Below are 25,570 nucleotides of genomic sequence, written 5' to 3'. Positions count from 1 at the left end.
AGCAAATGATAGGTCGTATGTAAGTTTTTCATTTAATTTACTTCTCTTATTAATTTTATAAGAGTATTTTTTTTAATATTTGTTGAGGGAGAACTAACAAAATTTATAAATAACTTTATCTCGTGAAATTTTAATATGAAATGATATATGTTCGCGTAAATGCCTGCTGAATGATATATGTATCATGTGCCATTTAATTTGTGTTTCTTTTTCCCCACGATTTATTTGATAATAGCATCCATGATTAGTGGTTAACAGTAACAGCAGAGAAGGTATAGGATGAGCAGTGATTTCTGCCTTTTCAAGCAAATTTAACGCAATTCAGATAAGAGCAAAAATAAAATCAGCATCCACAATCAAAATTGGCTTCATATCTAACCACAAAAAGGGACGAATTAAATCTAGCCATGGATCATGGATGTATGCTTTTACCAAATTGACATGTCTCTTTCTTCTCTCCTTTTATTTTTATCATCCTTGTGCTTGAAAAGCACATAGAAAAGCTGCTTCTAGCTTCGTCTATCCAATATTATTATTAGCCATGATATAATATGGTTGTAGAGCATTACTAGTAAGTGATTTTGCCAAGAATGACACCACGGGAAAATCCACTAATCCTCGTTTGTGGCCCTCTTGCGTAAGGGTATATATCTGTATATTATCCCTTTTGTTCTAGACATATAAATGTATAATATATAATATAAATATATCATCATGAATTGGTAATTCCTTTCAATCAGTAAATTGCTCGGGAATAATCGAACATACTTTGCCCAAAAGCTACTTTTCTCTTCCAAATCTCGAAAGCCATTTGTGTACACAATAATCAAATGACTGTTTTTACGTCCTAAACAGACGACAAATGAATGAAGGATATATATTCTCTCGAAAATATTTAACATCAAATTGAAATATATAATTTAGAAATATTTTCATTCTCTCACATAGATCGATGTTTTTAATATTTTTTTTCTTTTCTCCTTCAAGTTGCTTTTGATATACTTGAATAAAAAGTTTAATTATAACTATTTTGGGAGATATAAGATGGATTAGATAGTTAAAAAGAAAAAAAATGTGGGTTTAATTTCTTCTACTAATAAAAATAACATTTTAACAATAAATATTGATAAAAAAAGGTAGAACTATATTTTATTCTTGAATTCAAAAAGTGGATAATATTTTTTTAAAAATGTTGATAGTAAAAACTAGTTTCAAGAACCAAAGTGTTTGATTTTCAAATTGATGGTTTTCTACATTAACTTTTGTTCTTACAAACCTTCCGAGACTTGTCACTTAACCATGTCGATTGGGAAGATCTCACGAGTATTCTGTTGCTTAAGTCGATCAGTTCAAATAATAATAATAAAAAAATAGAGAAATGAACTGAATTTTTTTATGTTTGAGTCAATTCAAGCCTCTAACAGAAAAAGAGTAGAGAGATAAACATATATGAGAGGTGCCCCCTCAAATATGTGCTTATATAGGAGATGTGTATAATAATTTCAATGGACAAATATATTTAATATTTATGGGGCTTATAATCAAAATTAGTTGTGAAATCTTTTTATTCAAACTAGCAAGGGTTTTTCATTTTGAGAGTACGATAATGTATAGAATATCGAATTCAATTGCTGGAAACCTTGCTCTGCCAAATTTGAAGTACCTCTTTTGAAAGTCCACAATTTACCATGTAAATTCAACCTTTTTACCCTTTTTTTTTTGGAGTGTGAAGACCGTGATACCAGTTTGCCGCACAGATTTTTGGTCTTTCATTCTAGATATGTTATTATTGTATTTGAAATGATTTTATGGTATGAAAAACTTAATTAATTTTACATGATAATTTAAAAACAACAAATTATTATTTCTATTTTTTTCATAACATCACTCTAATTTTGTAAAGTAAAATTGATTTTATGCCCAACCATACAATTTGTTTATTACGAGGTGAGTAGTTATAATATCAAAAATTTGCTACATAAAACTAACGTTATTTTGGGCTTTTCTATGGGTAACGGGTTTCCAAATATGCATCTAGTCCTACTTTATCAACCGGTGATTATATTGATCTTGAATTCAAACCGTTTTTTTTCCTATTGTAATAAAGAGTTTAAAGTTAGGATTTTGTGCAAATTATTTTAAACCTCCTATCACTCCGTTTTTTTTTTTTTTTGAAGTTGAATGAAATCCATTCTAATAAAATTAATTTTAAATCATTAAATCTAATCCAATCATAAAAGTTTACATTATATATATATATTGAAAAGTAAAAAGAATTGACATGTTTTTATTAAAAGAAAAAAAATCAAACCCTCAATTTTCTAACGCCAAAAGAAACAAACCTGCTTTAGTTCTGAGCCTTGGTTAGTTGGTTTTATCAAAATTTCGAAAACAGTACATTCGAACTTCCTCTCAATTTTTGTATATCCTTCTTTTTAGCAGCGAAAATGAAAGTTCAAATTGATGCTTCACTCCCTGAAATGCAGCATTTGACATATATGGGAGTGAAGAATGTTCAAAAAAAGAAGTATTAACACATAAAATTTGGAATTGCTTCACACTTCTATATTCCATTTATCATAATTTACATCAATATTTGCCGCAAATAGTAGCAATAATTTTGAATGCTAACAAGCCCCATTACTGGTTCACAAATCTGTCCCCATTTTCCCTAGGGGCAAATGTTCTATCAAACATTTAGTAATTGCCATATGACTCTAGTTGGGACCCCAACAACTTAAGTACATCACTTTCCTCAATGATTCCTCTGACTGTTTTGCACCCTCTTCCTTTAATCTACTAGAAACCACAGCAGAAGATGATGAAGAAGAAACCTTCTTTTCCTGAGACAAGGATCTCACATGGTTTTTCACTTGATGTTGTGCTGATCTTAAAGCAATGTTCCACCTACACAGGCCCTGGTCCTTCAAGGCCTCCACAACTCCAACACTTGCTGCCACAGCCCAAGTTCTGCTTGCTGAACTCATCTTTGTACAAGTCTTCTTCAAAGTAACTCTTGCTTAATTTTGCTTTTTATTAGATGACCAAAAATAACCCAATTGATACTTGCTAATTGTGGTGTGGTGTGGCTTAGTGATGGAAGAAATCTCTAGCAAGATTTTTAGATTGAGTTTGAGAGAGCAATTGAAATGAAGGTGTTATTATATAGAGGGGAAGCACTTGACATGTGATGTCAGGATTATTACTAAACTAAGGAAACGGCCAAATATTTGGAAAAACCACTGGCATAAAGTTTTGGTGAGGCTAGTGGTTTTGTTGTGTGTTAAGATTTGGAATTAAGTTCAATGTATCCGTAGTTGTAGGACCACGTGTCTTTGTCACACGAGTGTTGCACTCACTTAAAGTTTAATTTAAAATATGTAAAACATGATTTTTCGTGTCACTATGGTACTATGCTGCCTGCTTGGCAAATCAAGACAACTCTCACTCGTTTCGCATCTAATATAACATTTTTATTTATTTATTTATGAATGAGTCTATATAACTTTTTTGAATTTATTTATTTATGTGGCACTATTGAGTAACTTCTTATCTGTTTTATTAAGTATTTTAAATTTATTTTTATTTAATACACTCATATAAAAGTTATCTAATAACAAAATAAATTCAAAGTATATGTTATAACACAAAAAAATCTAACAACTCAACATCTTCAACAAATACAAACTATAATAAGTGGATAGACGGAAACCGTAGGGTGAAACTTGAAAAGATAAATCGATTTATTGTACTATTTAACTTTCCTACTATAAAATTACTACTTTCAGTATAATCCTGTAAATAACAATGACACTTTATATTATTCAAATAAAAAAAAAAAAGAATGATACTTTGTATAAAACTTTGGCAATCTTACAAATCAAGGCACCATTGATTTTCGAAGAATCATATTGTCCGTCTGAGAAATTTTATATAGTTGAATACAATTAATTAATTAATTAATTCTATTAGCATAATATTTTATCTATAAAGAAATAAATAAATAAATAAAATGTGATAAAATAACAAAAATAATATTATACGTAGTGCTATATAATTGTAGTGTTATATAATTATATAATTCATGCACTTCATTAGCTATCGCGTTTTTTTTTTTACTTATCCGGCGTCTGATTAAGTTATATAATTATATAATTGTAGTGCTATCAAGTTGTTCTTAGCTACTTGAGAAAGAACATGTTATATATATCATCGCTCAATTAAGAAAAAAAATAAAAATATTTTTGATTCTTGTACGTAAAATTTGATTTTAGACTATGTATTTTCAAACTTCAGACTTTTAAATTTTAAAAACATCTATCAATCATTTTTATTAAAATAGAGGATAAATTTACATGTTTTTTTTTAATATTTTGAAGATTAAAATAATTGATTTAAATGTATACAAACTGAAACCAAATTTTATAGAAAGTATATCAACAAATTATTCCAAAGATATACAAAATTATTCCAAAGATACACAAAAGATAAAAAAAAATACGAGATTGTATAAAAAATTATATAAAAAAATATAAGAGTAGTATACTCTGGTGGTGTTGAGGGAATCTAAAATCGTATTTAATATACAATTATACATGCAATGAATACAAAGCCAAACTTGGCAAGAGAAGACTTTGGATTCAAATGGTTAACCTAACAAAAAATCTATTTTTAATTCCTAATATGTACAAAATTTCATTAGATTTGGAGGACTAATTTCTCAGTTGGGACCCCAGCAACTTAAGTACATGACGGTCCTCAAGGATTCTTCTGACTGCTTCGTCTTCTCTCCATGCAGTAGTGTGCTAGAAAGCATAGCAGAAGAGAGCTTATTTGCCCGTGACAAAGATCTCATATGGCTTTTCACACTTTGTTGTGCTGACTTGAAAGTTGAATTCCATCTGCAGAGGCCCTGGTCCTTCAAGCTCTCAACAACTCCAACACTAACCGCCACAGTCCATGCTCTCCTACTTGAAATCATCATCTTGCAACTATATAATTAATATATAAATGTAGTAAAAGTGAAGTGATACACTCTTAATATTCTTCACAACCTCAAGTTGATACTAGTGTAACTCAGTATGTAATAGAAGGAAATACTAGCAGCTAGATTTGTAGTTTGTAGTTTTTGATTGAAGAAATGGAGTGAAAGGGTACTCATATATAGGGATGCAAAAGTCGGTCACATAAAACAAATGCCATTTTTTTTGGGAAAATGAAATGCTTTTTAATTGCTCAGAATCCTGTTTCACTGTTACATTGAAGGCCACGTGTCTGTCATTTATGTGCCACGGTGCCACCCAGTTGCATTGCAGAGCACAGATTAGCTTACACGTGGAGATTCTTGCTTGAGTAAAAGACAACGTGGGCTCCCCCCTTTATATCTTCTATAAAACCAATCAATGCTAGATAGACCCCGGTTTCTGGTCAGAGAATCAATGTTACTTCTTTCAAGGAATTAATTGAATTGAATAATCCAAACTTAGCCAAATACATGATAAGGAATCTATCTGTATTTTACATTAATGTTGGTTTGAATTCCATTAGAACATTTTACAATTCATCATTGTTTAAATAAGTTGATTATTTTTAATTTATGAGTTTTATAATATTACATAAATTTAAAAAAATTTAAGCAAAGTTTTATTTTAATGTTAAGTAATTAGAATAAGTATTTAACTCGAATTATAATAAATTTTAGATTGAAAAATTATTTTATTTTGATAATAATCAATTAAACAATAATTATTTATATAAATAACTTACTTAAGTAATGAATTATCAAGTCATCAATTTCAATAATAAAAATCTATTAAACAATATTACTAAATTTTAAATAACTCAACTAAGCATTCACATTTAAAGATGCTCTTACCAACTCAAGTAGTAAGCCTTAAGGCTTTTTATTCGTAAAAAAGAAAACAAAAATATTAGTATGAAAAAAATTTTGGAAATAAAATTTTATAATATTCAACTTCACCTTGCATTAAATATGTACTAATGAATGTGTTAATAGTTTTTATATGATAATTTAATTTTAACTTAAAATTATTATTTTGAATTTCAAACTTATAAAAAATTCTATTTGAATTTTTATATCACAATAATTTTTCCCTCGCTGAAATATTTTTTTTATCATTTTAATCAATGACAACAAATAATAAATCATATATAACATTTTGATTAAAATTAAACTAACTTCTAATAATATTAATTTATACTCAAAAGTCAAAAATATCACACTCAAAATAAAAATTAAATATAATTAAAATAATTGATGATAATAGATAATAAATTAAAAATAAAATTAAATAATGAAAAATATTTTAAAAATTCGTATTTACTAATTTTAATTAACTTAAACAATAAAATATATAGCATTAAAGTATAACTAATTTACTAATTTATTCAGATGTATATACCATAAGTTTTTTAATCTCATGCAAAAAAAAAAAACAAAAAAAAAAACCTAGAAGAATATAAGCAAGAAAAATTCTTGGCTGAGACGAATAAATCAAGAAAATGATGACTAATGAATAAAAACTAGCTCTCTGATCACCATACCTCAAATTTGTGTTATGTATCCCCAAGAGTTTTAAAAAGAAACATAAAGGATTTTAAATCTAATATAATTAGCCAGTTTCTGACTTCAATATTGGTTGATTTATAATAAAATTGCTTGTTTCTGTTACAAGAGAAGCATACATAGATATCTGATGAAGACACTTTCATCATTGAAAAGTATATTAATTAATATTGCCGTTTGGAATTACAATTTTCATACAATCTATCATCTCTATTTACACATAAAGCAATATTCATTTCAAATCAGTTGTCTCCTTTAAGATCAGTTAGGACCGCAACAGCTTAAGTACATGACAGCCCTCAAGGACTCTTTAGCCTGTTTGGCCTTCTCACCCTTTAATTTGCTAACAGACCAGAAGAAGAAACATTCTTTAACGCTTGAGACAAGGATCTAACATGGTTTTTCATGTGCTTCTGAGCACACCTCAAAGCATATATAATTTCATCTGCTCACACCCAATTGGTCCTTCAAAGCCTCCACGGCTCCAACACTGGCTGTCACAATATCCAAGCCTTGCTTGTTGCACTACTCATCTTAATTGTGATGATGATATTCACAGTTCATAGTTCACAGCATATATAGAATGTTACCCCTTTTTTATAGAGAGGATTAAGGTATGTTACTAGCCACTAGCATGTGCTTGTTGTTGGTGAAAAAACTGAGAACAATTTGATTTGGAGAAACCAGAGGCTGTATCTAAGCGGTTTCGGAGATTTAAAGGAAAAAAACATGCGGCAGCGTAATAATGGGATGAATGGACATTCGCTGGATCTTGAACCACTTCACGGCCACAGGCCCACAGATAATAAAATAGTCAAATTACTATATTCTTCGTCAAAATACTAATTAATTATACTTTCAGTTTCCAAAAATTTGTCATTTTTTCTATTTTCATCCTTTATTTTTTAAATAAATATTTAATGAAATATTTTTTCTTAATTATTTAAGTTTCTTTTTGTTCAACTCATTTAAATATCATGAAATTTTCTTTTGATACTTTTATTTATTATGAGTTTATTTATTTAATTTACAAAATAAAAAATCAAGATATTTAGAGGAGTTGAATAAAAGATGAAACATATGAGTGGAAGGATAAGTTATTAATAATTTTTTTGTATAAAAAATCATATAAAATAATAAAAAGAAATAAAAGAATCATAAAATTTTAAGTGATAAAAACTTAAGTAAACCTGAAATATTTTAGTTTAATCCCGCTTTTTCACTTCTTATCCTAATCTTATCATTAAAGAACTAATTTAGAATTTCATTAATCCGTTCATCAATAATTACATTAGTTGAATTTTACATTTTGTTATTAAAATAGATTAAAAATGTTGAAATAAAAAAAATTATCACGATAGGAATTGGGATCTATAACTAACAAAGTAAAACTATTCTGGGTCAGCAGGTTTTTGTTTTTCCATTCCGAGATGAATTGAGCCCGCACAGACATAAATTTAAAATTTCACAATCTCTGAGATTCTCTCCTGATTGGACTAATCTAATGGTATAAAATTTGAAGTTAATTATAATTATGAAATACTTTAAATGATAAATATATTCTTATTTTACCAAAAATTGTTGGCACAAGTGATCATTTGGATTTCTTAATCAAGATTTCAGGTTTAATCTTTAACTTGGATATGAAGTTGCAACTAGTGTTATCACTTTATCGATGAGAGATGATTAGTTGGATGCAAAATAAGAAAGTTCAAACTTCTGGTTAAAAAGAAAATCTTATTTTCTCCCTGCAGGCTATATGTACTCTTTCCTCCTCACGTTTCACATTTGTTCACAAGAGCAAACAAGTGCTCTGACATTCCTTATGGGCTGCAAATAATATTGTGACTATATACTTTTTATTCAGTTGAGCACTCCACATCCAGAATAGGAAAAGAACAGATAAGTTGAGTAACAATTACATGTTGGTAAATATTACAACACTCTCTTGCAGCACTTGAAACCAGGAAAAACATTGAAATCCTAAAGCTTGATGTTTATTGAACGGCATAAGTCTTACTTCCTTTAATTAACTTTGAATATTTTCACAATAAGAAGTGGATGCCACGAAAAATAACACAGGAAAAATTCAGAGAGAAAAGTCATTTCTCAAGACTTGTTGGCTTTATAAATTCTATACATAATACATACATAACCCTGGTCATCAAATAAAAAATCCTATACATAATAGCAATTTCTGTCTCAAATTTCATGATTCCAATGATGATTCAATGTTGATCGCTCTTCCAAATGCATGCTTCAGACTCATTTCTCGATTAATTAAGCTTCTGATTCGATCGGATCAAATCAACAGCATGCCTGTAACATGTCATTTGACAGTTAAGACACTTCTGTGATTCGTGGGTGCACCTTCTGGCTCTTCCACTCCTCATCTTCCTTCAATTCATATTCCAAGAAGAAGAAAAAGAAATCGAGAATTGCATATCTATGCATCTTTGTTTAGTTGGGACCCCAGCAACTCAAATACATAACGGTTCTCAAAGACTCTTCTGACTTCTTAGCTTTCTCATCTTTCAATTTGGCTGAAGCCATAGCAGATGGTTGAGAAGAAAGCTTCTTGGTCTGAGACAAAGACCTCATATTATGTTTAGCATGTTGTTGTGCTGATCTCATCACGCTGTTCCACCTGCAGATACCCTGATCCTTCAAGGCCTCCACCACTCCAACACTTGCTGCCACGGTCCAAGTCCAAGCACGGCTTGTTGAACTCATTCTTGATGATGCCAAATTGCTAATAGTTATTTTGTGTGTGTGGAATGTAAGAACAAGGTAGTGTCTAATTTGTTGTGTGTATGGAGAATATTGATAAGTTGAAGATGAATGAATGGGTGCTGCAGGTTGTTGTTAATATATATAGTGTGACATAGAGGGAATGGAAAACACGGATACTAGTTTAGTTTGTGTGCAAAATCAGAGGCAGTGGGAAAAAAGACACATGGTTTTGGGTTTTGGTTTTGGTTTTGGTTTGTGGGGTTTGATGCGTGAGTTTTGTTTGTTAGGTGAGGATCTAAATTGGGTTATCCAATTAAGAATCTATCAACAGTTTGTTTCACTAGTTGTAGTAGTTGTAGGACCACACAATTGCTCATTGGAAGCGACAAAAGATGATGCATCAGCTAACTATCAATTTAGTACGAACATTGTTTATTAGTAGGTGAATCTTATATGGAACCGTGGAGCCAAAACCACTACAGAGATTGAAAGTAACTGGTATAGAGATATAAATTGGTGAGCCCGAAATTCAGTACCTGGCATGGACCTCATCATATTTGGATTAACGATACCAATATGTGTGGATAAGGTGCGGATAAGAGGCATGAAAATTCAATTAGAAGATAAATTCATTTTGTAAGAAAATATTATTTTCTGATAAAAAAAATCATTTTCTAAGAAAAAAACTCTTACATTAACTGTAGGAATAATATTTCTCGACATCAAATCTCTAGTTAATACCTGCAGAGTCATGTGATAGAAAAAACCAAATTTAAATATGTTTTTAGTACTTGTAAAATAAGTTAATTTTAATTCTTTTAAATTTTTATTTTATTTTTCATTCTTCGAAACTTTGAAATCATTGTTTTGGTTCCATAAAATGAGAGAATTTTGTTTTAGTTAAATTTGAGTTTCCTCATTTTTCTTTAACTCAATTGTGTATTCTGATAAAACAAAAGTTAATCAGTATCTAAAGATATTGGATAAGAAACATCAAATAAAAATAATTTTATTGGGAGACGAAAAATTACACCATCACATAAATATTCATCTCGTTCATATTTTGGATACCCATATATATAACCATTGAAGATTATTGAAGTGACTAATTCCGTGAAATTAAGCAGCCTTGAGGAAACTGTTCTTTATCTAGTACCAACATACTTGATGTAAAGAAAAGAATTTTTTAGCGGAAGGTTGACTAGAGTTTTTTAAAAAAACACTAGCCCACCCTGTTCATTTGATAATGAGAATACTACAATTTTTGTTTATTCTATGTATTTTATACACACATAAGGTAGGAACCGTATGAGATGAAAATCTCATGTACGAGCGGAGATTCTTTGAATCGAATGATGACCGTAACAGATGTTAGTTCAATATGAAGGAAATTATATGGAAGATTTTTTCTTATGATTTACATAACAAATATTTTTTTCTTTTAGTTTCTTAACCATATACTACGGATACTTCTTAGTCAGAATATTTTATAATTGATTTGTAAAATTCTCCCACCATAATCAATCATTCCTTGAAACCTGGAAAAATACTGAAATGCTATTGGATTAAAGTTTTATGTTTACTGAACTGATAAGTTTTGAACTCCTTTAATTAGATTCCTTGGAGCTTTTTCAAAACAAGCTAGGTGGGGATCCCACAAAAAAATAACACGGGAAAATTTCGCAGAGAAAAAGTCATTTCTTAATACTTGTTGGCTAATAAATTCCACTTTACAATTATTCAGCATAACACATAACCCCCAGTCATCATGTAAAAGATCCTATACATATATAGCAATTTCTGTCTCAAATTTCATCATTCCAAAGATGATTATCGATCAAATAAAGGCAGAAGACATGCTTCAGACTATATATTCTTAGTTCAGCCTTTGATTCGATCGGTTTGATCAACAGGTGTTCAAGCATAGCATGCAAGTAACATGGTGTTGGTTGAGAGTTGAAACTCTTCTCTGATTGGTGTATCTTCTGAGTCTTCCATTTCTCATCTTCCTGCAATTCATATTCCAAGAAAAAAAAAATCCAGAATTGCATAAAATCCATGCATCTGTATTTAGTTGGGACCCCAGCAACTCAAGTACATAACGGTTCTCAAGGACTCCTCTGACTTCTTAGCTTTCTCATCTTTCAATTTGGCTGAAGCCATAACAGATGATTGAGAAGAAAGCTTCTTGGTCTGAGACAAAGACTTCATATTATGTTTAGCATGTTGTTGTGCTGATCTCATCACACTGTTCCACCTGCATATACCTTGGTCCTTCAAGGCCTCCACCACTCCAACACTTGCCGCCACGGTCCAAGTCCAAGCACGGCTTGTTGAACTCATTCTTGATCACAACTCTTGAACAATAAGCTAGAAAGTAGATGATGCTAATAGTTTTTGTTGTGTTTGTGTGGAATTTAAGAACAAGCTAGGTAGTGTATGTCTAGTTTGATGTGTATGGAGAATATTAATTGATGAGTTGAAGATGAATGAATATGGGGTGCATTTTTTTGATAATATATAGTGTGAGATTGAGACAATAATGGAAAACACAGACACTAGTTTAATTAGTTTGTGTGCAAAACCAGAGGCAGTGGAAAAGGCGCACACATGGTTTTGGTTTGTGGGGTGTCATGCGTGTTAAATTTTGTTTGTTAGGTAAGGATCTAAAATGGGTATACATATATATATCCAATTAAGAATCTCTCAACAGTTAATTTGTGTCAAGGACTTCACTGCACTAGTAGTTGTAGGACCACACAACTTCAACTTGCGCTTGACACTGCTGGATTATAGCTCATTGGAAGCGACAAAAGATGATTCTTTTTTTCTTTCATTGTTGAATGCTTACACGTTTTTGAGTGCTTTATCAGCTAGGTGCGCACATTGTTTATAAGGAGAATCGTAGAGTACGGAACTTAGGTTTGGTACGTGGAGCCAAAACCATTTGAGAGATTGAAAGTTGAAAGTAACTGGTATAGAGCATATATATATTGGTGAGGCCGAATTTCAGTACCTGGACCTTATCATATTTTTTTGGATTAACGTTACCCATGCATGTATGGATAAGTGGATAAGAGATAAACGAGAATTCTCTAGGAAGATGAACCATTTCGTAAGAAATTGAAAAAACTGGTGCTGACATATTAACTTATACTTGACTCGTAAATCAACAACTAGTTGGACCAGCGATTCTAGATTCGGTACCTTAAGTAAATCTCTGGTTCGAATCTTATAAATAAAAATAATTAAAAGGAACAAATTTTATTAAAAATTATTAGTTAGATTTTTCAGTAGAAATTAGTTATTATTAAAACTGATAAATACTTTATGTGTCCCTGTTATAATAAAAAAAATACTAGAATCGTAAATGAACATTATACAGTACTTATACATGATGGGAAAAGGTTATATAAATAATTTATTGTAATAGTTATATAAGTAAAGTATTCATTTCCTTTTTCACGGGAATTCCTAATTTTGCAAGTAAATCGAGAAAGCTGCACGAGATACTTGCGTTAAACAGTACTGTGACGAAAGTCCATGCTCGATGTTAAGTGGTGTGTGGTGATAAAAAAAAAAAGTATGTGTTAAAATTATGTAGGATGTGGTACATATTCTTCATTTACTCGAACCTAAGTTGTTCTATAAAAAATTCCTCCCCTTCTCGATCGGTCTTGTTTCCTTTAACATGAGATCTACAAAAGTAGGATTGATATAACATAAATTTATTTCTGTATTCCACTTTTTTAAACGATAAACTATTGTGTAATGACGGGTGATTTCTCTTTACCATAAATATTCCATCAACACTCATTATTTTCCTTTTGGCTATATTACATTATATCACTACTTAGTTTATAATAATATCCTGAGTATTTCATGAACGAATAAATAGTTGAATCAGAGTTGATGTTAAGAGAAATTTAATCATTTCTATTTTATTTCATTATAATAATGTTGTATTTACAATTTTTTTAAGCATTTTTCTAAAATACATATAGATTCCATGATTTTTTCTTACCTTAGCTTTTTTTGTTTTGTTTAAGAAGAGTGAGAGAAGTCCTTTTTTTTATTCACCACTAAAAATAGATTTTTAACAAATTTTTATAAACACTCAATATTAATTTTCAACTGATATTGAAATTATTGTCATTAAAAGTATCATTTTTAACATCGATTATGAAAATCGATGTTAAAATTTACCCTATAACATTGATTCTTCCCAAAATTAATGTGGTATACTAGGAAATAGAAAAAAAAAATACAAAAACAATATTGATTCTAAAAAAATAAAACTGATGTTGTAATTAGTTTTTTCCGATGCTATTTTTTGCTACTCACACCCCTTACTTTACATACTTCACATACTTGCTCACATCCCTTTACTTCACATACCTTCTCACACCCCTTGTGACCCCACCTTTAACCCACAAGGGATCATATTTTTCGTTGGAGAGTTCCCACAATCGCTTGCCATGAGACCAATCAACAATATCATCATTTGTTCCCTGCACATAATCCCATTCGCAGACACACAAAATTATGAATTATATTAATTCTTCAAAAAAATGACATATTACATGAAGACAAATATCCATGCTAGCTACGTTGTTTTGTATGGATTATGAACTTCTGGAAAATTAAATTTATGAACAATGATAGACGACAACATAGAAGTTGCAGAAAATCATCATGAGTTCCAAATAATATCTATTTTTCTTCCTTAAAATTGATTCCATTGACAATGATGACTACTATGCTCTATGTTGCTTAGCCTTCTTCAATAAATGAGGTCACATGTTAACAAACAACCACCATGAGAAATGCAAAGATGTATCGATGTTCTGAAAATCATTGAAATGGTTATGTTGTTGCCTTGATATATGGATATAAAAGTTTATTTAATGTTCCTTTATGTGGCTCATATTTCTTTGAGACAATATATATATATATATATATATATATATATATATATATATATATATATATATATATATATATATATTTGGGTTGGTCGCAAGGTAGTTTCTTTAATAGTAGCATTGAAAAAGCATCTTTCACTGAATATTAGACAATCATTAACCAACCAGGTTTGCAAACCAAAAATTAGACACATTCTATTAAGCATTCTACCATTGTATGTCCTACCACAATGGTGGTGTTGGAATTGACATTGAAGACACGAACGATGTTGTCGAGGGAGGAGGAGGCGGTGACGAAACCGAGGGGGTGGGCGGCCACAGAGACGACGCCAAGGCCATGGCTAGTGTTGGTGCGCTCCAAAACGAGGTCGTCGGAGTGCCAGAGCCAGATAGTCTCATCATACACGTTCTCCACCGATTTAGTCCACCCAACTTCATTTTAAATTGCTTGGCTTGTCACAAAATTAATTTATGAAAATGAGTTTCTAAAAATCCACAACATCCATTTCTAAAAAACTGATGTTAGATGACTATTTACGACATCGATTCTTATAAAATTGATATTAAGATTCTTATTTCAAAATCAATTTTTTAGCGACCAATATTTACAATGACATTATATTTATAAAATTGCTATCGCACACTTTATAACATCAAGGCGATATCAAATCCTATTTTGCCAATAGTCATCTAATCTTTTAAATTTTCCTTATGTTTAATTCAAGGGCACTGAGATTTAGAGTTGAGTACCAATCGATAGTTCTATGATGGATTGATGAACTTAAAAAGTAAATTTATTCTAATCATGGATGAAAAATAAATTGTGGGCAATAAGTTAAAGGCTCTTAGCATATATAAATATCTATTATACATGAATATAGACATTAAAGTTTTTTTTAAGGTCAATAATAAAGTTATTAATAGGTTTAATCACAAAATTTTTGTTTTTTTAAATTATATATGATACTTTACCCAATTCTTATTCAAGCCCAATATTTATTGATTATTGAGGATTTGTGGAAACAAGGAAATTGAGCTTTTAGGCAATATATGATTCTCTTTATTTTCAATTTTTATATTATTTACATATTTCTATTCCTTTCTTTTTCATTATCTTATTTATTACATCTATCGTTTTTTTTAGTTTTTTTTTAGTATCTTTCTCATCTATCCCAAGGTCCTGGCGTAAAAAATAACTTTTTATTTTTAGTTATAAAAAACATTTAAAACTTATCACAAGTGATGTGATAAGTGTCATAAAGAACAGTTGTTTGAGATAATAAGATATCTATTATTTTCAATGTGTTATAGGAATATATTTTACACAAATATAATCTAATAGGTTTTTAGTGTTTTGATGTGATTTAGGTAGGCATAGCATAGTGCTGATTTATAAATTAGTTTCTGTTAACTTCTTATTTTGATTTAAGACTCACTCTATGATAATATGAACTTTAAGAAAGCTTAGAATGAAAATTTGTAATTGTAAGAAGTATTTCTATAGCTACCAAAATTTTAGGAAATTTAAAAAAAAAGAATGAAATCACACAATAATTTCCGTGCCAAAGCACGTAACTTTTTATTGATATGGCAATTTACAGTCACATCCAAATCGCAATACACACCCACCAACAATTAATGAGGATCAAAACCTTGCACAATCAGTGCACCAAGAGTGCTATATATGTTATGAGCACTCTCCAGTTTTATAGAATTAAGTGGCTGAGCTGATCACTGGCATCATATTTTTTGTGCCCTGCTGAATTATGCTAAATATTTATGATATTAATCTAATGTTTTCTAACTCTAAGAATTAGGACCCCATGTGCTCAAATACATAACTGTTCTGAGAGACTCCTCTGCCATCCTTCTCTTCTCATCATCTCTCAGGTTATTTGAAGTTACTGAAGAAGAAGAAGTAGAAGGAGAAGGAGAAGGAGAAGCCAGCTTCTTGGCCTCAGTTACTGACCCTATGTGGTTCTTGGCATGTTGAGCCACCAACTTCATCATTGTGCTGTTCATTTTGCAATACCCTTGATCCTTCAACGCCTCCACCACTCCAACAGTGGTTGCAACCACAAAAGTTCCACGACACATGTTGTATATATAATTGGTGCAGTTTCAAACTACAACTTCCCTAATAATCCTTCAATGTTTTGTTATAATTGATATCAGTAGTTGAAGTTGCTACTATGATTACAAGTGAGTGAGTTTTGGTGCTTATATAGATTAAGAATTGAGGCTTAGGGGGGAAAACCGGATGCTATTTTGGTTTGTTACAGGTGGATTGAACTATGTGGATAGCCTGAGGTTTTCATTTTCACTAGCCGTATCTTAATTGCCACATAAATAACTCTCCTTTGTCTTTATTCTTTAGGCTTTAGTGGAGTTTGCATTTTTAATTATTGTAGGGCCCTTTGGCACATGGTTTTGCCACGAGCCCATAATATATGTAAAATTTGGACCCGTAGTTTTGGGAGTGATACCATTGTTTATTAAATGATGATGATTAGGTGGGGGCATACCAAGAGAGCCACCAATATCCAATAGTGTAGTACTTTGTATCTATTTAGCATCGCCCACTTACACTTGCACACGAAATTGTCTTTTATTATACAGAGTAGAAGGATTCCCATCTTTGCTTATATTATCATCACATCCTAAACATATGTTGGGAACTCAAATAAACAATTTTCTATTCATATGTTGTTTCTGCCATGGAATTAATAGCTTAATCTGAAATATACAGTACAATTCAGAGCGTATATACTGTCACATCTTGAGGATCACTAATTACTAGACGAGTGTTCTGTGTGTGTTCTGTTATGAGCAATAACGTAAGTTGGAGAAGAATTATATGATTAATTTAATAATTAAAGAAATAGAAAAGAATTTTTTTTTCACACTAATAAAAATTAATAAATTAATAATTAACATTCATCTTCACAAAAGTTTAATTATGTGTGCTCTGTTTTCCCTTTTCAAAGTTACCAATTCCAATAACATGGAGAGTACTGTGTGCAGCTTGTTAGACCAATCATTAATCTGCTTTACTTATAATAACGTTGTTTCATCATAATGCATACCTTGTGGAATTCTCTTTATGGACAAGGCTATATTCATTAAAGAAAACATTGATATCAAGTCATAATAGAAAAATTAAAATTTTGGAGAGGTAGATCAAGCTTACAAGAAATCAAGGTTCTCGATGTGTTTGCAAACCAGTTGCAATTAAGGTATATTGGTGTTGAAAAAAAAAAAAAAAACTACCCTCACATTGCTTTACCTTTAATGCCTTAGAACGCATATTTTTCCATTGAAAGTGGGTTTAAATGGTCAATCAAATACATACTAAATCCTTGATGGAGTCGAGAAACTTAATATCATTTATTTACAAGGTACCCATAATAATAAAACAGGAAAGAGTAAACTTTATCTTCTTTTAAACTCACATTCTATATTTTATTTTTAATAGTAATTGATTATTAAATTTTATCTTCCTACAAATAAATACACTTTATTTTTTTCTCAATGGTTTCTTAAATTTTATTATTTTATAATTAAGCATCCTAAATGTTAATTTCATTTCAATCGATCCTTAAATTTTTACCTTATTTTACATATAGTTGCTTAGTTTTCCTTTAAACTTTTTTTATTCATCCATCTACTAAATAAAGTCAATATTTTTTTTTTTGTCTCTTCCATCATATGACATTGACTAATTTGCTTACGTGTCTAATAAAAGATTGCGTGACTATTTCAAGCGAAACCCAATAATGTGTATGTGATGTCATATTAACAAATGACTCACAAGTTTTTAGCCTTAAAGTATGTCATTTATCTATCTTAAAATGAATCATAGATATTAAAACAAAAAGTTTCAAAATTTGAAGGAATAAAAATTAAAGAAAAATATTCTACCGACCCAAAACCAAAATTAACTCATTTCATAGTGATGAAAACACTGATTTTAAATTTAGAGGGAGAAAAACTAAAAAAAATTATATTTTAAAATCTAAGACAAAAATTTACTTATTTTACAAATAGTAAAAACATATTTAAGCATGCATTCAACATAACTAAATAAGATAAAGGTCCATGGGAAGGTTTTTTTGTCAGATGGGCTCAACAATTCAAGCAAAGCCCAAACCAGATTCGGATTAGGGAGTAGTGGAGCCAATGAAGAACGTGAATGGGGATTGGGGGCAGAAAATGGACGAAATTTTGTTCACCTCATTGACTGGTTCCTTCCTTAATAAGTAAACATTTTTTCTTTTTTGCTATTGTTTTACCCTTGATGATCTTTGTTTCCTCTGTCAAGTTTAGCCATAAATCAACTTTATTATTTATAATCCACTGTTTTGGATAAAGATGGGTGAACAGTCTTAACACAAAATTTAGCAACTAGTCAATGCCATTTCTTTCCACCTGTTACTGTAGGATCCACAACTATAGATATTCCTCACTAATCACTATCTTAAAACACCACGAACTTTTTTGGTAAATGTGAAGCATAACACTCCAATCCCAGTTCTTCACGCACTCTGTATAATATTTGAACCCTTTTTTACACTCAAATATTGAAAATTACATAAGCACTCCAACATTCTCATAATAATAAAAGGAAAGTAGAGAATAGAGATTCGTTTATTGAGTTTTAACTCGACATTTACAAAGCTCTATGTACAGTACAGCTGCTGCATTTATATATTTTCAGAAAAAACAGTAGTGATAGGCTACTAGCGAAATATGAATAGCACTAATCGCGATACTGATAAGAACACCCTTTTGGATAAACTCACTTGTAGGAAAAAAATCAGAAGATGAAATAAATTATACTTTTCTCGTAAGTTAAAATTAACTTAAGTAAATGTTCAAATAAACTTTTGGAGAAGTTAAACAAGTTCTTATAAATTAACTTATGTATAAGCTAATTTCAACTTATGGAACAAGTTTAATTCATTTTATTTTTCTTATTTCTTTTCCTACGGGTACTTGTTGAAAAATTTATCCAAAAAGTTCCAAATATCATACCTGCCACTAGACACAGTTCTTGAGGGTTTGAAGGTGCCCCTTTAGTTAGGACCCCAGCAACTCAAGTACATGACAGTTCTAAGAGATTCTTCAGCTTTTTTAAATTTATCAGCAGCATCAACATTACTGCACTTGGATGCTTGATGAATCACATTTTCATAACCATTCCCAGCAACACGGTTCTCTGGCTTAGAGAGACCAGGGATTCTTGAGGAGCTACCTTTGTGAGAAGAACTAATGAGGTTGTCTTTTGTTGGAGTTCCATCTTTGATTCCTTCCTCCATGTTTTGAACCACTTGGAGAATATGAATATCTCAGCTCATGCACATCTCCAAGTTCAAAATCATGTTACTTTCCTCACTCTTGGATTTTTTGGGAAGAGGGTTAGAAGTGACTAGATTCGATCGGACAAGGAAGATTAAAGAAAACAACTTGCTATAAAAGAACATAAGAAGCCACACCCACTCAGGCATTTAAAACACGGGGAACATGTATGTTGTTAATATATACAGAAATGGAAATGATACAACTGAATTTTTTTACTGTTATAACTCTGCAAAACATTATAAAAGAAAGTTTAACTTTAATAAACACTAAGAATTTATGCGTTGGCAGTGTAATTTTTATTATTATCAATCAATCAGAAACTTATCATATACAATTATTATAATTAGATGACAATGTGTCTACATAGCTTGTTTATTCAAACAAATGATACATGAAATTTATTTTATGTTCAAATATGTTTTTATACATGTAAAATAGTTAATTTTAGTTTTACTATCTAATTTTTTTTATTTCATTGTATGATATTTTTTATGTTTGATTTTAGTATTTATCATCTTTAAAGATTTGTTAAATGATGATATGTTGAACTAATAAAGTGTAATGATAATATGATAGATTAATAAAGTATTACATCATTACTTAACTAATTCTCAATTAGCTTTATTGCTTGAGAGGAAAGCAGCAACCGTCAACTAGTTAACTTCGTGTTTTCCTTTCAAAGTGAGACTATTGACGTAATGGTACAAGACATTTAGTAGTTTACAGATCAAAAGTATACATAATATTAATATATCATTTGAATTTTATGGTGGCTTGGACTTGCTAAGCATAAAAATGTTTCTTTTCTTTCTTTCTTTTCAATTTGTTTGACAAGGGAGAAACTAATAATATGGGTCAAACATTCAAACAATATAAGATTGAAAAACATTAAGGATTACGAATTAACCTTTGCCGTTCTAAAATAAGTGCAGGGGGTTCTCACCCTAAATTGTTTTTGTTTATGTTAAAATATTAAACTTAAATCCATTAAATAAAAATTTAGTCCTTTAATTTTACCTGTAGGAGATGAAGCTAAAAACGGAACTGCATATGAGATGATCCAATTTCGTGTTTTGAACCACCAAATGGACCGAGTCAAAGATGGAATTCTTAAACCTTTCCTATTTTCCAATTTAACAAAACACACCATTTCCATTTCTCAAACATCTTTACCATTTTTCAACTTAATATATAATACAACAAAATATGTCACATGTGAATGTGACTGGTCCAAAATCAACCTGCTTTTAGTTCCCTCTCAACCACGAGTTAGAGCGAAGAACAAATACCGTGGAGGGAGAAGCAAGTATATCTTCCTCTAACAAGCGACTATAACCCTGAATAATGATATAACATATATTCTGCACATAATTAACTGTATAACTTTTTTTCTTATGTAATAAATTTAGCAAATATCAAATGTGTTATCATATTTACATCTTTCTTAACTATATTCAAAATAAAAATCTAATGTAGAAACAAAAAGGTCTTCGAAAATGGGTAGTTATTTCTCTTATTTTTATTTTTAAATAAATTGAACTTGGCAATAACCAAATATACTTGGTATAATTTTAATGATATATATATATATATATATATATATATATATATATATATATATATATATATATATATATATATATATATATATATATATATATATATATATATATATATTCAGAAAACTAAAATTATTTTTCAGTAAACGTGTAAAGTGAAGCATTACATTTATAAAATTTAAATTAATGATAAATATACTTTTATTTTTATCTGCATAGAGACTAAGTATCCTCCATAGCATATTATAAAAAAAAAAGGAAGCTTTCATTACGAGTATTTAACAAAATTATATACATTAAAAAATTTGAATTATATATTTAAGATTCGAACCTCGAAATTTTTGTTTAAATTGAAACAATCCTATTTCAATTTATGCATGCACCTGACTATGTTCAATTTTTTTTATTCTGATATTGGTGTTGGTGAGACTTCCACACAATTGTTGCAGAAAATTGTAACATTGTTATCAGATGGTTTAGAAAAGCATTGTGACCGCCAAAATTGAACGTGTCATTATGTGATCGGCTAGTTGGAAAGTGGACAAAAGAAGGTTTCAGTTTCAGTTTGAGACTTCACAGTGTGGATAAGCTTTTTGGTTGTGCCTTGTTTTCATTCCAACACGTTTGAAAGCAATGCAGGGTCACCTATGAATTTTGTCCTTCAACGAAGGACACTTTCTCATAGCCACGAGCATTCAGTTTCCACCCATGGCTGCTCTCACTTCTCTATCTTTCTCAGCAGTGACTCATTGCTCAGAAAGAAAAGTGACCCTTTCCTCCACTCGCTTTCTGGCTTCCTCCTCAGAGATATTTGGGTTCCGAACCGATTTCTCGTACCACTATGTTGGTGTTCGAGCTTCCAATTCCCCATCTAAAATGGTTGTTCAATGCATGTCTTCTGCTACAGGTTCGTGTCTTTGAAATTATTTCTATTGGAGTAAATATTTCATTACAAATTAAACTTGTTATATGGTAAGTTTGTTGACTATGTAGATTTGTTACACTGAGAGTGGATAAAAAAAAAAAATCTTGTTCTGTTAGTTGAAAAAAGAATGGGAAAATATATACACTACTGACTACATACACATTTGTATTGTAATCGTTAAAATAAAATTTGATTGTCCAGATTGATTATTCTCATATCTCACAATAATTTAGTGTTGTTATCTAACTGTCTACGCATATATGTGTTTTGGTTACCTTATGTGTGACGTGCATGATATTTGTTCTCGCTTTACTATCTTCTCTCGAAATCAAGAAGAACATATAATCTTGTTTTCGAAAGGAAGAAGTAATGCAAACTACACTTTATTGGTTTCTTTCTATTAGTAAGCAACCCTCTTCAGATAAACCAATGCATGGTAAGGCGTTAAACTAATTAAATTGACGTCAATAGAATTTAATTAGAATGCATTATAAAGGGTTTCTTTTATCCATTCAATGGTGAATTGTCAGATTCCCTAGTGCTTAGGAGCTAGTTGAATAGTTGTGAATGGTAAAAATTACTTGCGACCCCAACATGCCATTAGTGCACTGTCCGGTGGTATTGAGAGTGTCTCATTCTGTCAATTTTAATTAAAAAAAATGGTGAATTGTCATGTAAGGTAAGATCATCGATTTTTCAGATAATTTATACTTTGTTGACACTTGACAACATAAAAAATCTTTACACTCAGAGTGTATCAAATTTAACTCAGGAAATATGTTTTGGTTATCTTATGTATGGCATGGTGTGAACAGTTAGGTTCTTTCATTCTTCTAATATATTCTGCCAAAAAGGGAAGAATGAATAGAAATAGAAAATTTTATGGGTTTGCATGATGTGCAGATGTTCCTCCCACTGTTTCTGAGACAAAGTTAAATTTCCTCAAGGCATATAAGCGACCAATCCCTAGTATTTACAACACTGTGCTGCAGGAGCTAATAGTGCAGCAACATTTAATGAAATACAAGAGATCATACCGCTATGACCCTGTGTTTGCTCTTGGTTTTGTCACTATATATGATAAACTTATGGAAGGGTATCCTAGTGATGAGGACCGAGATGCCATCTTCCAAGCCTACATTAAGGCATTGAAGGAAGATCCAGAACAATACAGGTTAGAACATTCTGTAATTATTGTTTTTATTTGTTTTTTTTACTCCTGCTCCAAATCTTTAGCAGAAATGAAAGCACCATATTATCAGTGTCATTTTAATAAATTGCATTTAAGGTTAATTTTTTTTTGAGTTTAATTTATATGCAAGGTAAAGACTAAAGAGTTTTTACACTGTCAACTAATTAGAATTTATGGTAAGTGTGACATTTAACGTAGTATTAATAAAATTCAATAAACTTACCATAATGGAGATTTCTGATTAGATGCATAGCCTATTTCTTCTATTTTTTTTTTTATGTTACATTAAATGATGTTTTATACAGAATAGACGCACGAAAGTTGGAAGAGTGGGCTCGAGTTCAAAAGCCAACTTCCCTTGTTGAGTTTTCATCCAAAGAAGGAGAAGTTGAGGGAATTTTAAAGGACATTGCAGAAAGAGCTGGAGGAAAAGGAGAATTCAGTTATAGTCGTTTTTTTGCAGTTGGACTGTTTCGTCTTCTGGAGTTGGCAAATGCCACGGAACCAACGATTTTGGACAAGGTTAACCAATTCATTTAAGACTCATGACTTGGATTTATTCAAATACTCATTTCATTGCTGTATTTTGTTTTTGCAATTTGATGTTGAAGCTACCAAGTCAGTTCTCACTTCTTATCTACACAAGTTTTAGCAAATTACTTGGTAGAAAAAAAAAAGTTTTAGCAAATTACAAATCAAGAAAGTCCAACATATTTTGAAGTGCTTAATTGACTTGGCCTGATCTGTTATCATCCAAGGATTGCTCTCAGTATCATGATTGTAAAAATTTATATTTCATACATCCAAATTAATCTTTGGTGTTAACATAACAGCTTTGTGTGGCTTTGAACATCAACAAAAGAAGTGTTGATCGGGACTTGGATGTGTATCGCATCCTGCTTTCAAAGTTGGTTCAAGCAAAAGAGCTGCTGAAGGAGTATATTGACAGGTATGCATCAAACCTTTCAATGCCGTTCAATTGCTTTTCTCTGTTCCCATGGCTTTTCATGAGATATAATTAGTGAATGTAAAAACTCTAAAAAAAATACAAAAAAAAAAATCCTAGACATTACCACAAGTTTGAATTTGCAATTATATTAAATACATGTGATGCATAGTGAACATATCCAGTTCGAGCAGAATTATCTCTCTTAGAAGACACCTGTGATTACTACTAAAAATTCAACTTATGTTTCAATGTATAATTTAAATTTGAGATGTTTTACTTGATCGAGTTTGCAGTTGTGGCTCTATTACTGAGTGTCCATTTGATTTAGAATTTGATAAAATTGATTTTGAAATATTGAATGTGACTGAGATGTGTGCTTAAATTAATCCAACAGGGACTAAGTTTTTTATTTTTAAGACAGATTGACATTCTATGTAGCCCCCTTTTAGAAAACATGAGATTGCACAACTTTTTGGTGACAAACTAGCATGTGAGATCAATAGTCTCAACATTTTATTTTACTTCAAAGTCTATGTAGTCCTGAACCTAAATTCTTGTGTTAATAGTTGTGACAGATTTATAGTTACAACTTGCTTGCTTTCATCAACAAAGTTTTGATTCGTTGAAATGACATTTTGCTTCAGGGAGAAAAAGAAAAGGGATGAAAGGGCTGAACCACAAAAGGCTAATGAGGCCATCACAACATGTTTGGGACAACAATTGCCTGGTCTGTAGTTATGGTCTTCTGAAACAATCTCCTACTCAAGATAGACTTCTTATCTTTACATGTTTTCTTGTTGATCCTTGAGTTGGATAAGGCAAGTCGGAACTTCTATCATCTTGATTTTGCAGGATTTGAATCATCTAAAGTGCAGAGTACATTTCAAAGGATAAAATATACTAAAAATAAAAATTGTTATCAATGATTGAGATTTTAATAAAATGTGTAAAATAAATTAAATTTTATTATAATCTCAATCGTTGATTAATCAGCAATTATCATTCTCTACTTTATTCTATGTAGTGTACAATTTAGAGTAAACAAATCCTTGTACTTGCTGCAAATTGTAATCTTTTGTCATGATGGTGATCCACCTAAATCTTGTTTAACTAAATTCAATTAATTTATCCGTCCAACTCCGCTCGTTGTCACAAATGTATTTTGTGGTTCTCAAACGCAAGAGTGATAGCGTGTGTAGTAGCTATCACTAAAATGTTCACGTTTTAATGTGTATCACCTTTCCCATATCACTTTCACTGTTAAAATTTGCTATTACCAATCACTAATTTATAGTGTGCACCATACTCCTTTTATTATAATGGTAATTCACGGCTTTCTG

At 30.5% G+C, this 25,570-nt stretch overlaps 6 protein-coding genes and 1 pseudogene across 6 annotated transcripts; 1 reads left to right on the top strand and 6 right to left on the bottom strand.

The window, feature by feature from the left end:
* Positions 1-2,543: 2,543 nt before the first annotated feature.
* Positions 2,544-3,146, bottom strand: LOC100815403 (uncharacterized). The gene has a single exon (XM_003540292.5). It carries the CDS (start codon positions 2,985-2,987, stop codon positions 2,718-2,720), a length of 270 nt encoding a protein of 89 aa, XP_003540340.1. The 5' UTR covers positions 2,988-3,146; the 3' UTR covers positions 2,544-2,717.
* A 1,410-nt stretch (positions 3,147-4,556) lies between these two features.
* On the bottom strand, positions 4,557-5,137 carry LOC106795394 (uncharacterized). Its single transcript, XM_014764844.3, has one exon. The coding sequence runs from the start codon at positions 4,982-4,984 to the stop codon at positions 4,721-4,723; it is 264 nt and encodes an 87-aa protein (XP_014620330.1). The 5' UTR covers positions 4,985-5,137; the 3' UTR covers positions 4,557-4,720.
* Positions 5,138-6,640: 1,503 nt separating this feature from the next.
* LOC106795393 (uncharacterized) lies at positions 6,641-7,361 on the bottom strand (annotated as a pseudogene).
* A 1,334-nt stretch (positions 7,362-8,695) lies between these two features.
* On the bottom strand, positions 8,696-9,429 carry LOC100814873 (uncharacterized). Its single transcript, NM_001252833.2, has one exon. It carries the CDS (start codon positions 9,317-9,319, stop codon positions 9,047-9,049), a length of 273 nt encoding a protein of 90 aa, NP_001239762.1. The 5' UTR covers positions 9,320-9,429; the 3' UTR covers positions 8,696-9,046.
* Positions 9,430-10,987: 1,558 nt separating this feature from the next.
* On the bottom strand, positions 10,988-11,979 carry LOC100305766 (uncharacterized). The gene has a single exon (NM_001249467.2). The coding sequence runs from the start codon at positions 11,660-11,662 to the stop codon at positions 11,390-11,392; it is 273 nt and encodes a 90-aa protein (NP_001236396.1). The 5' UTR covers positions 11,663-11,979; the 3' UTR covers positions 10,988-11,389.
* Positions 11,980-15,785: 3,806 nt separating this feature from the next.
* LOC100527311 (uncharacterized) lies at positions 15,786-16,438 on the bottom strand. The gene has a single exon (NM_001251055.3). It carries the CDS (start codon positions 16,339-16,341, stop codon positions 16,051-16,053), a length of 291 nt encoding a protein of 96 aa, NP_001237984.2. The 5' UTR covers positions 16,342-16,438; the 3' UTR covers positions 15,786-16,050.
* Positions 16,439-21,606: 5,168 nt separating this feature from the next.
* LOC100814341 (protein THYLAKOID FORMATION1, chloroplastic) lies at positions 21,607-25,367 on the top strand. The gene is made up of 5 exons (XM_003540290.5): positions 21,607-22,071; positions 22,993-23,263; positions 23,587-23,803; positions 24,115-24,230; positions 24,875-25,367. The coding sequence occupies exons 1-5, from the start codon at positions 21,873-21,875 to the stop codon at positions 24,963-24,965; spliced, it is 894 nt and encodes a 297-aa protein (XP_003540338.1). The 5' UTR covers positions 21,607-21,872; the 3' UTR covers positions 24,966-25,367.
* The last annotated feature ends 203 nt before the right edge of the window (positions 25,368-25,570 follow it).

This window comes from Glycine max, chromosome 12, assembly GCF_000004515.6.
Source record: "Glycine max cultivar Williams 82 chromosome 12, Glycine_max_v4.0, whole genome shotgun sequence".
Lineage (NCBI taxonomy): Eukaryota > Viridiplantae > Streptophyta > Magnoliopsida > Fabales > Fabaceae > Glycine > Glycine max.
Note: the sequence above shows the minus strand (reverse complement) of the source record. Positions and strands in the feature narration are given on the sequence as shown.